Raw genomic sequence first — 13,619 nt, 5'->3', positions numbered from 1 at the left:
TTGCATTGCAATGTGTAATTCAAACAAACAATAAATATGTTGTAAAACTATGAGATATAAAGTCACAAAGTTGGATTTACAAGAATGAACACTTCATGTACACTGCACTCTTAAAAATAAAGGTTCTACATAAAGTGCTGCTGGGATGACGTCAAAACCCGGAAGAGAAATTCGCCAGCGGTTCCCTCAAGATTTTCCTATGGGTTTTTATAAGGGTGTTTTTCTCAGTTTATGAGTAAAATAAGGTCTGTGGAAAACATAACTTGACGATACTTGGACATTTTGTTCTACAACGTAAACTGCACACACTCACACAACCTTATCTAGTTACTTATTAAAAACATACCAGATCCAGATGGTATAAACAAACATAACGTGTGGAGCGCTCTCGGAGTATGCATTTATTTGTCATTTTAACTTATGGAAGCATTAATGTAAATCTGAGGGATTTTTTGGGAGTTTTGTTCATAATTCACAAGTCCGATCAGTTAGAAAAGATATAGCACATTAAGTCAGAACAGTCTGAAGGTCTTCTGCAAGGTGGCCATGTTGTTAGGCCAATGTCACTAAAAGATCAATAGATCAGTGACTAGACAACCTCAAGCTTTTAGCGTCATGGCAGAGCATTAAACATGACAAGTCGACTAGTCCGTGCAACCCCTAGTGGAACCAAAAAAGTGGCGATGTCTGAAAGTTAGTTGAACATTCTGGGCCCCCATGTCCAATTGCATTTTTAACATGACAGACAAATTGATAAACAAAAGCTTCGGCAAAAAAAAGAAAAGCGATAATCAAATGGGTTAACAAATGCAATTGACCAGTGCTTGTTTTTAAAATGCAATTCAAAATGTTATAGTTCCATTAGTATTTTAAACAAACTAAAAATAAAAAAAAATGTGATTGATTTGAAGTTTGATTGAAGTTATTTTTATTTTACTACTTTTATTCATTTTATAGTTGCACTTTATTTTACAGTACGCACACTTACATGTACTTACCTAAGAAAGTACTGGGTAAAATGAGGTAACTACATGGGTTACGGTTAGGTTCAGGGTTAATACCAAGTCATTACCCAGTTATTGCATTTACTATAATAAGTACATAGCATGTACATGCGGAACAGGGCTGTAAAATAAAGTGCTACCTCTTTTATTTTTAAGTGGAACTCCTAGACTTGCATTTCCATGTACGTAATACAGTACAAAAACATGAACAATGTACCCTAACATCAAAGCAGCAATGTGTTCAGGGGCATTGACAAAAGTGCTAGAAAATTAACACCTCAACCAGTCAAGATCACGAATTGAACAATTAAGTGCCATAATCAGTTCTAGGAACAGGCTTGCACCAGTTATTACTGCTCTGAACGTACTAATAAAAGCTCAGTGAGCAGAACATCTGCATTCTCTCAGTAGAGAGAACGAAACAGACTAACTGCAATGAAATGTTGATAAGCTCACAGTGAAAGAAGCAGAGGTCAATTTTCAAGTTCTAAGCCAAGGCCTTTTAATCACACTCAGAAGTTATTTTCAAGTGCACACACGGTGGATGGTGAAGAAATCGGAACCATACAGACAACAAATAAACGAGAAGAGACAGTAATACCTCCTGGAGTATATTTAGACTTCCTGTATTGGATCAAACTGACATTTCCTTGGAAAAGATTTAGGCGCAGTTGAGCTCTCAAGCGATTTTTAAAGTTAGCTCCTCTGAATCAAAACCTCTCATTATCAAGAAGTATGTCATTCATAGTATGCTGATGAGTGCTGTTTCAGAAGAGTGAATATACTGCACTGCAGCAGAGCTCTCAGTCTATCTATCTATCCATCCATCCATCCATCCATCCATCCATCCATCCATCCATCCATCCATCCATCCATCCATCCATCCATCCATCCATCCATCCATCCATCCATCCATCCATCCAATATTTATCTAATTTTTATTATATTTTAATGTATGAGTTATGGTCTGAGCACAGGTGCATATCTTCTGAAAATATAACTTTTTCATGCATTTATATAATGCATTTAATAATGGCCAATTTAGGATACACTATTTACAGCTAGTATAAAAAAAAAAAAAAGACTTTCAGACTTTACAGATAAAACTAATATTCTGCAAACACTACAGCAAACACTAAAAGCTTCATTAATGCCCAAAAGTGAATGTGTGAATATTTTCACATTCTGAAGAGCAAGGAAGACCACTGGACTGGTTACAAAACTCATTCTCCAGAGATTATATATTATTTTATGCCTGCACAAAAATAACAAAAGGAGTTGTTGTTGATGTCGACAGCTGCATGAAACAGACATGTATTGTCTGGCCAAGCTATTTTTATTGACTGAGGCAACAAACAAAAATAGTGCTGCTGCAATAATGCCGGCCAATGAAACGAGGCCTGCCAAACAGCCCATATTACAGCCTCACTTCCCTATCTGACGGATTGCTTTGTTTTCACTGCTCCGCCAGCAAATGAAAATGAACGAGACCCTCTTGTTGCGGTTTCACGCGGGAGCTGCATTAAGCGCATGCATGTTTTTCCAGCTTTCCTTCCCGGGCCATTTTGATTTTCATCCATGAAGTCTGTACTGCGATGAGCGTCCTTTAAGTGATGGATGACCAACACACACGGCGGCCTGTTTACACGCTCAGATTGAACGCTTGTCTTTCCCTCCTATTTTGGATCTCTCCCAAACCGTTAGCCAGAGCTTGTTCTATTGTTCCCATCTGTCTGCTACTCACATCACCGTTGAAGAGACGGAGATGTCGTATTTGTCCTGTGGGTGCCATCAGCATCAGCAGCTATTGTCTGCGTATTAATGAAAACCAGGTGATGTGACATAAGCAGCTCTTCACCCTGATTGGTCAAGCCTGAGGCACAGAGATATTGCACTGCATTGCAGGAGCCCAAAGTCAGACTAAATGGCCTGCACAGCTAGTCATTTTCTCGAAAGAGTTTTCCTCATTTCACAGAATAAAGTGCAAAAACGAAACATGCTCCCATCACCAATGAGCTGCATATTTTTGCATTAAGATGAGTGATTTAGCAGAGAAATATTTTTAGCTTAAGGAAATGAAGCAGTGAGGCTCTCCAAGGGAGCCTGGGAGACAAAGCTGGGTTCGTAAATGGGGTTTATTGACATCGCCTATAAATAAACCTAGTGGGAGGGGAAATACGGCAACATTAGATGTGTGGATTTCTGCTAATGAAGCTGCTCGACAGCTCTAATTAGCGTCAGCCTTTATGTGCTTTGTTTATAACGATTAGAAATTCAACATTAAAGTCATTTACTTCCCTCCAAATGGCATGCATTCCACTGCATCGGTGGCAGTGTGAATGATTTCTGACATTACATTTGGTGTGAAAATCATTTTCATGCTCGAAAACGATCAGATGAAAACATTTGGGCTGGTGTTGGTACATGGCATCCGTCAACATTCTGAAGGTGATCTTATTAAAGCTCCCCACTGGAAAGCATTGCAGCTTCTCTGCTTGAAGATAATGAGGTTAGTCTAGAACTGAGAGTATTGCACATACTGTACTGCTGATTTGTATATAACTGTATATTACAGTTAGGTTGAGCTGCAGACAGCGGTTTACATTAGTTTTCATCAGATCTTTCCTCTAGATGTCAATCACATCTACATTGCTTTTTTCCTGAAATTCAAATGATCTGTGCAAAGCGTCCCACCAAACACACTTGGAAATAAACAGTCTGTTTGGGGTAACTTATTCTCTACAGCGTGATGGAAAATTCCATGCTAAACTTTACAAGTGTAGAATGACAACAGCAAAGGAAAGTGTCAACAAAGTGAAGACTGCCTCAAAAGGTTTTGAAGTTTGAAGGTAGATTGAACACTTGGACAAAATCAGTAATACGCATATGATGGGCTAGCCTGGGTGCCAGCCCGAACCCCGCCCACAACATTTTTTGGTCGGGAAGTTCGGTCTGGACTCGATCCGTTGAGGAGTAATTATGCTCGGCTCCCAGAAGGCCGAGCCAATCAAATTGTCAGGGCGGGCTTTAATCGATGATGGACAGATGAGCAACGGTAACGTAATCATCCACGTCACCAAAGAGCGCTTGGGTTGAATTCGTTTACAACAAAGATGCATAGACAGTAAAAGAAAAGATGACTGCCTCTGGAGAATTTAGATTTCACACTTACAAATAAGTCAGATAGAATAAATGCATATTTGGCGTGCTGTCCGAGGAGAGGGCGGGCTCGGTATTAGGCTCGAACACAAAGTAGCCTACTCCCCCCGTATTCCAGGCTGTGGAAGAACAAGCTGAGACTGAGTGGAGGGATGCTGAAAACTGTCAAGTAATGTTAGGTGAGTTGACAGAGTGAATAAATATATGCTTCCTCTCATGCTGATAAGGTAGACATGGTAATTGTTTGATGACAAGTTGATTGGACTGATTATTTGCACGTGCTCCTCCCGAACTTTGTTTATGAAACATCATGTGTAGATTCCGATATCGAGTCTGTTATATCGACAGTGCATTCATTTTAAAAGGGGAACAGAGAACCGCGATCAAGGCATTTGTCGATCGGAAACATGAATGAAGAACATACGTCACTTACTCCGTTGCTCTGATTGGTTGTAGGTCTATCCAATTGAGTGCAGACGCATTTTCCTTCCTGGTTCGGTTGAAACACGCCCCATAATCACAGCCCAGTGGATCAGTATCAGACTCATATTCTGACTAGAATCTGAGTATGACGACGTCAGGCTAATGATGGGCTATTCAGGGTGGTCGCCAGCCAGTTGATAGAATGTTCTGGGCGTTACAATGCAGATAATAAGGCTGACAGCTTAAACGTGCATTCAGTTATTGCTGTTTGAAACCACAATGGTGGCATGGTGAGTTTTATGTACATTTAACTTGTGACTTTTAGAGAGCTGTCTACTCTTCACAATAATTTATTCCCTTACCTGTCCAACACAAAAGAAGCGTCACTCAGGATTTCTCCGTCATCAGGTATTTCCTCCTTGTTGTGATGTTTACCCTTGTTTTTAGTCCATTTCGATCTTTCTGTCTTCTGGATCTATACCTTTTCTGCTTCTTTGGCCATACGTGTACCAATTCGCTCGTTGTCTTCACTGGTAAAGCATAGTGTTTTGTCTATAATTCGGACTTTATATCTCGCAATTCGGACTTTATGACTCACAATTGCGACTTTATATCACACAATTCCGACTTTATATCACGCAATTGTGACATTATAACACGCAATTGCAACTTTATATCTCACAATTCTGACTTTATAACTCACAATTGTGACTTTATATCACGCAATTCTGCGGTCACACGTTTTAATTCTGCTTTCTAGTTTCTAAATAACAAGCAAAATTTTTATATCAAGCAACAAGCGGTATTTTGAGGGATCTCCCACAAAATCTGAACATCACACCGATTTTAAATTTGGTCGTTACTTGGTGTGGGGCGAGCCAAGCTCCTGATAGGGTGGGCCAGGCCCATTTGCTTCAGCTGTTTCAGTGCTCCACAAAGCTTCGATCTGCCCACCACTAAAGCGAGGTGCAAAAGAGGGAAAAACGCCAACGCCCCCCACCCGGTATTAGCGGTGTTGTCACACGTCGATTAAACGGTGGGAAAATTTCCACACTGTAACATCAGTCCACTGGAGGCAAGTTTCCATTTAAAACACTATTTATAGAAAATCTATATCTATATCTGTATCTTCATCTCAAGTGAGTATACACCATTCAGAATATTCCTTACAAAAACACAATTTATTATTTCTATTTTATTTTATTCTTTTTTTATTTATCACAAAGGTGCGATCAGTATCAGAAGTAAACAGTCGCGCCAAAGAAAATACATTAATTATGTTTATTTCTTTATTGTTTCAGAGGTACACAGTGCTTCCGTGTGTCCTTTGCTGCCAGCACAGATATCCCCTATAGGTCTTCTGGTAACACCTGAGAATGAGAATGATTTATTGTATAGGCCTACTTCCATTCTGGTGTGATGTATGGAAAAAATATTTCCAAATACTCATTTAAGTGATTTCCAACTTCTGGAATCAAATAGCCTAACTGAAAACATAAGGCAGCTGAAATGACATCCTTTTTTGCAGATGAATGAAAAAAGTTCCGATAACAGGAACAGAACCAGGAGCATCAAAGAGTCTTCAAAGAGCATAGCTGGCAGCTGGTTGGCTGTCATAAAAGTTATATGAAACATCTCACGAAGTCTCATTCAAACAGACCGATAATGCCAGGAAAAAAAACACATTTGACATTTTATAACACTTGATCATAATACCAAAATCAAGTGTGTAAAGTCAAGTGTGAAAGTTGGCACACTTTTTAAAACTACAAGTCTTCACACATTTCAAATGTACAAGCTGTTAATATGAGTTTTATGAGGTGTTTTGTTTTCGCTTGCATCATATGCTCCTCTGGACAGTGCATTACACATATTCTGTAATGAAACCCTGTGTGGATTAGTTTGGCTTTTTTTTTATTTTATGTTTTTACACTGTTTAATGGAAACTCACTCTGACAGAAAGAAACCTGTGGAGAACAGGCTTGCTCATGCTGGTTGCACGGCAAGCAGAGGCCGAAAATAGCTGCAGTCACAAGGGGGTCAGAGCAAAACCATCTTACGACAGAGTAGCCTGACCGCAATGCAACTTCAGCCAGATTTAGGGCTTTTACCTCTGTTATACATGTAGTCAGGACAAAGACGTGTTTAGTGTCATACCGTCTGGGACAGCGTTCCCAGCTGCCCCTGCATAGCGCATGCTAGCTTTTAATCAATTTTAACAGCCCCTAAGAAGGGTCAGGCAAAAAGAAGCAGTAAATAAAGCCAGCTAGAGAGGCCAGAGCAGGGCAACACTCAAAGTGGCAAGTATTTCATAAGCGTGCCAAACACCTCACTGGGTTTTATTTGTAGACTCAAGCTTTCACCTACTGAGATCTCATGGCTGCAATAATCAAACGGAACATTTGGGAAATGAACTGGGCCGATCGAGCCTTTCCATGACATACGACTCACATTCATTCTGCAACAGCCTGGCTTAATTTTCATGTTGGTCCATCTGGAAAGACGAACGATCCAAGATAACGTCCTGTTCTGAAACACAAACTCAGTTAGTGGGTCTCATAAGAAGCAAGAGGAAAACTTCCACGCATATTATAAAGGCTATGTTCAGAATAGCATATTACTCATATTATTTCTGCACTATAGTATTTGAGATGGCCTACATTTGTCTAAATAAGCATTAAACTATGGAAAATATATGAGATGGGAGGACAAGGGGGGCTTTTGCATTCGCTTGCAAACCTTTTGTGTTTTTTGTGAGTGAACGCAATTTATTGGGGAAAGCAAAAGTTTTGTGAGTGAACAAGTTTTGAAATATATTTTCTCATATTGTTTTCCACCACTATGTCCCTTTAAGAGCTCTGCAGTATACACACTGTGCATAATACAGTATCCCACAATGCATTGTGCAATGATCTTCAGTTTCTAGTGTGATGATCTGTAAGTAATAGCAATTGTGATTTTTAGCATTCCTTTTTATGATTTCATTCAAATTCCAAAAGTAATATATTTTGGTCACATTTTATTTGAATGTGTCCTTGTTGCAGAGTAATTAAATAAGAACTGAATAATATCATTTAACAACATGTAGGCTACTTACAATAGGTTTAGGTTTGGTTTAGTGTTAGTTGTTTGCAATTAATTATTACACTGAAAAAAAAAAAAGAAAAAGATCAATAATTCATGGCACCATGTTTTTCCATTAATTAAACTCATGAAAATAAAACCAATATCAATTTAAATTTTATAAGTTTAACTTTATTTTAAGTCAGTTTAATATAATTTGATTATACTTACATTTTAAAGCTTTTGATAAAATTTTCAATAAAAGTTAATTAAATATGCATAATTATTTTTCCCAAGATGATTACTGGATGCCTCTCACATATCACATCACGAGATGTGACGATAAAGAATAATATTATCTGAAACATTAAATGCCTTGTTTCACTAGCTATGTTTAAAACAAATTAGACACTAGGCAGTATGCAAGCTAACACTAAATAGTTTTAAACATAGCCTCTCTCTCAAAGAAATTAAATATAAAATGCACCCAAGCAGCAATTTCTTTCCCCGTTGCTTGCCTTTTATTTCTTTTGCAGTAATGTGTTAGTGGATTGTGCAGCTTGTGTTGTGGTATCTTGGCCTTGGCATTAATCTCCAGGCCTGACAAACAACAAATCAGACTTGGTGTAAAGAACATCCCTCTATCCAATCCCGAACCCTTCCTGTGTGGATAACTCAGACATGCAGACCAGACAGTCATCTGAACCGCATGCATCAGCACGAGCACAGCAGGAGGAAAACACCAGCGTACAAACAAACACAAAAATACTCGCAATGAGTCATTCCAGATTTTTAAAACTGTTTATTCAGCGAGCTAAAATAACTTAACACCTACATGGACTGGTCCCTGCGGATTAGGGGAAATACTTTGGGCTTTTTAGCCATTTGACATGATACATCCACCAGATTTGTCAGCAGATGTTAAACATTACGCAAGTCACCTCAATAAATAATAAAGATTACAGTGAGGTATTTCACATGGACAGAGTGAAGATCCTTTAACATGAAGGATCAACCTTTCAAGACGTGCATTAAAGTGGCGGTAAGGAAAAGTGGCAGATAGAGCGGAGCACAATATGCTGAGGGTCGGCTGATTTATGGCAGAAAAACAAGGAGAAGAACAATGACTTGAGGAGGCTCATGGGTGAGCTGGCGGCACTGAAGTAGATGTAACTCTGCTGGTCAGCGTCGAGGGCCAGAGTCAAGCAGATCTTTTGCTTCATTGATCTTGGCTGCCAAATACGGGGATCCACCTGCAGGAGAAGCAGCAGTTTTATTTCAGCAGGTTCATGAGTTGTCTCCTCTTATTCTTTAAAGCTGTAAAATGCGCATTTCCCCCTAGTGACGGCCCATCCCAATTTCTGCGTCTCTTTTGAGCCACGGGGCGTAACACCCCCGATAACCTCGCTTTCCAATAACTTCCTGTCCCATTTCTACACTCTCAGGAAAAAAAGGTACAAAAGCTGTCATTGGTACGGTACCCTTTCAAAAGGTACACATTTGTACCTTATTCACCCCTAAAAGTGAGCAAATTAGTACCTAGAATAGATGGTAGTACTTTTTGAAAGGGTACCACCCCAGCGAGAGATTTTGAGAGGTTTTGTTTTTGTTTTTCTTAAAGTCCCCCTGTGGTGAAAATCAAGCTTTTAATATTGTTTATATGTCTATGTGGTGTTTTTAATATGCTTTAAGACAAACCATGTGTAAATTCATAAGTCAACACCATTGCTGAGTGTTTTCTCCTTAAAACTGCAGTGAACCAAAGACGGTCTCAAAAACGTGGTTTGAAATCGCTGGTGTTTATGACGTCACAAACTACCCTTGTAACCAATCAGGTCAACGTGTGATCGTCAACGAGTGGATCTCTGAGCTGGTGTGAGTGAGTGGAGGCGGGCTAATTTGCATATTCATAGAACCGCGTATACTAATGAGGAAAGGGTGTAGACTAAGTTAACATTCAAGCTATTTTAAGGCAGGGCATCCCAAACAGATTAATTAGCCTTTTTGACATGATATAGAATATCCATTTATTGAACTAAATTTAAACACTCACAGCACACAGAGAATTTAATTCAACAAAAAATTCTAATTTGATTTGATCGTATTACTCTTTAAATGCATGTCATTCCAAATAGTTATAACAAAATTGCATATAATGTTCAAAAGTTTGGGGTCAGTAAGATTTTTTTTTTATGTTTATAAAAGAAGTCTCTGATGCTCACAAGGCTACAATTATGGGGGGGGGGGGGGGGGGGGGGAGGTAAAAACAGCAATATTGTGAAATATTATTAATATATTATTAATTTAAAGGGATAGTTCACCCAAAATTCTGTCATCATTTAATCACCTCAAGTAAAAAATAAAAATACTATGGAAACTATGGTCAATGGTGCCCCAAAACTATTTGGTTACAAACATTCTTCAAAATATCTTCTTTTGTGTTCAGCAGAAGAAAGAAGTTCATACAGGTTTGAAACAACTTGAGGGTGAGTGAATAATGACAATTTAAATTTGTGGGTGATCTAGCCCTTTTAAAATAACTGTTTTCTATGTTAATGTATTATAAAATGCAGTTTATTCCTGTGAAGGTAAATCTGTATTTTCAGCATCATTACTCCAGTCTTCAGTGTCACATGATCCCTCAAAAAAATGTAATATGTCCATGCTGAATAAAAGTATCAATTTCTTAAAAATAAAACAAAATCTACTGACCCAACTTTTGAACAGCAGAGTATATAACACCCACTTTTGCAATCCAATCAATTCAGGATGGATAAAATTAGGCACCACCCCTACATTTTCTTTCTCATTTAATATCCCGTTTCACTCAGAAATGTCATTACAGAAATCAAATGGGTCGCAAACAGTGTTTTACAATGACTTTAAAGTCACTTTGAAACTAAATGGAGCAGCATAATTAATTTGCTACCCCGAGTCCACAGGCACAATTCTATCTTAGTTTCTGCAGCCGCAGTACAGCTCTACATCCGCAAGCTTTGTGGAAAAGAAATCTCTATGCCTCTAATCACTGACTTTCAGCCCACGTCCAGGGTGTATGATGGGAGCGTGTGGCTGCGAGGGGGGAAATGTGCTATTGCTGGCAGCGTGTGATGAGGCACACCTGGTGCCTGCTGCGCCCCATCATGTGGCTGTAAATTTCCATTGCATCTTTTCTTAGTAAACCACGTTCCACGAGTGCGTGTGAACACAGTCCCAAAGTCAATGCAGATTTTACCTGATGACAGCTAGACCCTCACATCTGTACCAACCATTTCCCCCTCACTGCGCAATGGGCACGTTCACAACCCCTTATGCAATGCACATTAATTTAGCTCTCGCTTAACGTTTAGTTTATGTTTATATATATATATATTTTAATGTTAAATAAAAATTATTAAAATATTTGTTTTAACATTTAGTACAACTAAGACATTTTGTACTATCGTTTGTGTATCATCTAAGCGCTACTACATTTTGGCTTATTATTTATGGCTTTAAATGATCTAACAATACAAAATAATTGACATGTCTGATAAACCTTGACGTGGGTTTTATTATTTAAATATTGTGGCTACTGAGCCATGGACAATCATCATCATTGTAAACAATCCAGATTTGCTATAATTTAGCTTATTAACAAGTTAAAGGTGCAGTAAGCGATTTCTGAGAAACGCTGTTGAAAGTGGCTCAGACCGAGCGCCACAACACACTTGTAGCCAATCAGCAGTAGGAGGCGTGTCCACACATGATGGAGGAGGAGAGAGAGAGAGAGAGAGAGAGAGAGAGAGAGAGAGAGAGAGAGAGAGAGAGAGAGAGAGAGAGATTTGAAGAAAGACTGTAGAAAGAGAGATGGCTGAGAGACATTACAAAAGAGAAAAGCTCAAAGGAATATCACTGGAAAAAGAAGGGATATGACCAGGCAAGAGCTTCAGGATACACGTTAATATTAGAAAAGCTTTCCAGCGCTGGAAAGATCTAATTTGGATTCAGAGGTTGTGTTGTTTCTGCTCCATATGTGAGTAACATTGGTTTTGCTGTGCACAGAACCAAGATATGCTGTTGTTGTAATTGTATCTATAATAACAGGACGGTTTTGAGTGTCATTATCTGGATCTGCTGTGCTGCTAACAACCAACTCTCGATTATATACACTCTTGTGTACTGTATGTTCAATTTGTTCGTGATCTTCGCTTTATTTTTTCATGAATAATTATTTTGCTTCGCTTCAGCTATAATAAAGAGACATCCACTCTTGCATTGCGTGTTCGTGCCTTTTGGGGGCAGAGCAATGAAGGGAGGGGTGTGTTTGTTTGGGTTGATTTCAATCATATTTCTGTCATAATCATAATAATCATAATATTCTGTATTACCCTTCTGGCACAGATTATTACAGCATCAAGAAGTAATGTTTTATAACAATAATGATTATATTAAAATACATTCTTGTCATTTGGCCAAAATTGCAAATTGACTGTTGTACAGGGAGTCATGGATCCAAGGTCACTAGAGGGGTCATCAATGGACTGGAGAATTAATGCTGAATGACTGATAGGCAAAATAATAATAATGATCATCTCATCATGAGGTGACAGACGGTGGCCTGTCTAACATGACAGATTGATGTTCTTAAAAGAGAAAATATCGACAATATATTGGTTTAAACTTTTGTAAAGCTCGCTAGTTAAGCTGTGTGAGAAAAAAAAAATAGTGACAATGAAATCGGAGAAATAAACAATGACTCTGTGTACATCCTGTGAGACCATCAATCAGAGCAAGTCATAGTTGTCACAGTGCTGTTCAATGGATGTCATCAAAACACGCCTAGATCACATGGACCCCAATGTCCCCAAAGTAAAAATAAAATAAAAAAATACTTCCAAATTTAAAGTAAAGTCTTTTAATTAATTATTTTTATTTATTTATTTTTCCCATTCGGCTCCCATTTTTCCCATGTTTTCGTGAGACTGTGACAACAATGACCTTGCTCTGGCTGAAGGACTGAACTGGAAATGTCAGAAGCGAAGACCAGGAGACATGGATGTATCTTCATCAAGTCTCACTAAGAAAGCTGAACACTGCATTTAGGGGGCAGTCCTTACAAGTAAAGACAAAGCACTTAGGTGACGACCTTAAACAAAGCATGCAAATGAAGTATTCGGGTATAGGAACCCAACCCAGCTTCTAGGGTGTCACCAGTCCTAATCCAATCAGCAGAAATATTCAACGAATGGGACAGGGGCTCCAAGAGCCATTAAAGACAAAAGGTGAGAGTCCCAGTAATCTGATTTACAATAAAGAAAACAAGAACTGGCAGAAAACTTTTGTTGGAAACGTTGCTTAACAGAATCATTTATCTGATTTCATCATCTTTACCCTAAAATGCTAAATATAATGTACTGTACTTCACTTTAGTTTTTCATTTAATGTTATGTCAAGATGTAGGATCACTAGATCATAAACGGATTCTTACATTTGTAATCCCACAACTCACAAGATTTACATAAAGCCGCCCTTCTCCAAGATCCTGAAAGCATCCATTTTGTTCTCAAACACACACACACACACACACACGACTATCATGATAAGCAACAATAACAAATGGGCAAACACACAGGAGAGTGAGCGGGTAGCAGAGAGCAGGGCCTGAGGAGGTTGCTAATCTGTCTGTGTCAGAGAGAAAGTGGAGCTGTGCGCTCAACAGTCTGCACTGATGCACTTAATTACACATTATTTTTTCTGCCAATATCATTTCACCTAGTACATTTCATATAGAACGTATTTCACAAGAGAGACATTTTGCTATTATTTTTAGTGACTTGTAGTGAAAGTGTTAGACTAAATTTCTGTTTCTAAAAAGTTGTCCATTTCAATCAATCAATTAAATCATCAAAACTATGATTCAACAATTTCTTTGCATCATCACTTGGCAGGGAATTAAAATATTTCATTAAAAATAGGGCTGTCCAACAT

General features: G+C 38.5%; 1 protein-coding gene across 6 annotated transcripts in view; it reads right to left on the bottom strand.

Annotated features, from left to right (window-relative positions):
- Nucleotides 1–8,431: 8,431 nt before the first annotated feature.
- Nucleotides 8,432–13,619, bottom strand: part of dnajc15 (DnaJ (Hsp40) homolog, subfamily C, member 15) — a 30,827-nt gene continuing 25,639 nt past the window's right edge. For all 6 annotated transcript variants that reach the window (XR_014607481.1, XR_014607482.1, XM_084122209.1 and 3 more), the window contains one exon: nucleotides 8,432–8,902. Coding sequence is in view for 4 of the 6 variants with exons in the window: in XM_084122209.1 (XP_083978335.1) it covers nucleotides 8,832–8,902 (71 nt within the window). In the remaining 2 variants the exon portion in view is untranslated. The remainder of the gene's footprint in view (nucleotides 8,903–13,619) is intronic.

This window comes from Abramis brama (genome assembly GCF_963993115.1).
Source record: "Abramis brama genome assembly, chromosome: 8".
Taxonomy (NCBI): domain Eukaryota; kingdom Metazoa; phylum Chordata; class Actinopteri; order Cypriniformes; family Leuciscidae; genus Abramis; species Abramis brama.
Note: the sequence above shows the minus strand (reverse complement) of the source record. Positions and strands in the feature narration are given on the sequence as shown.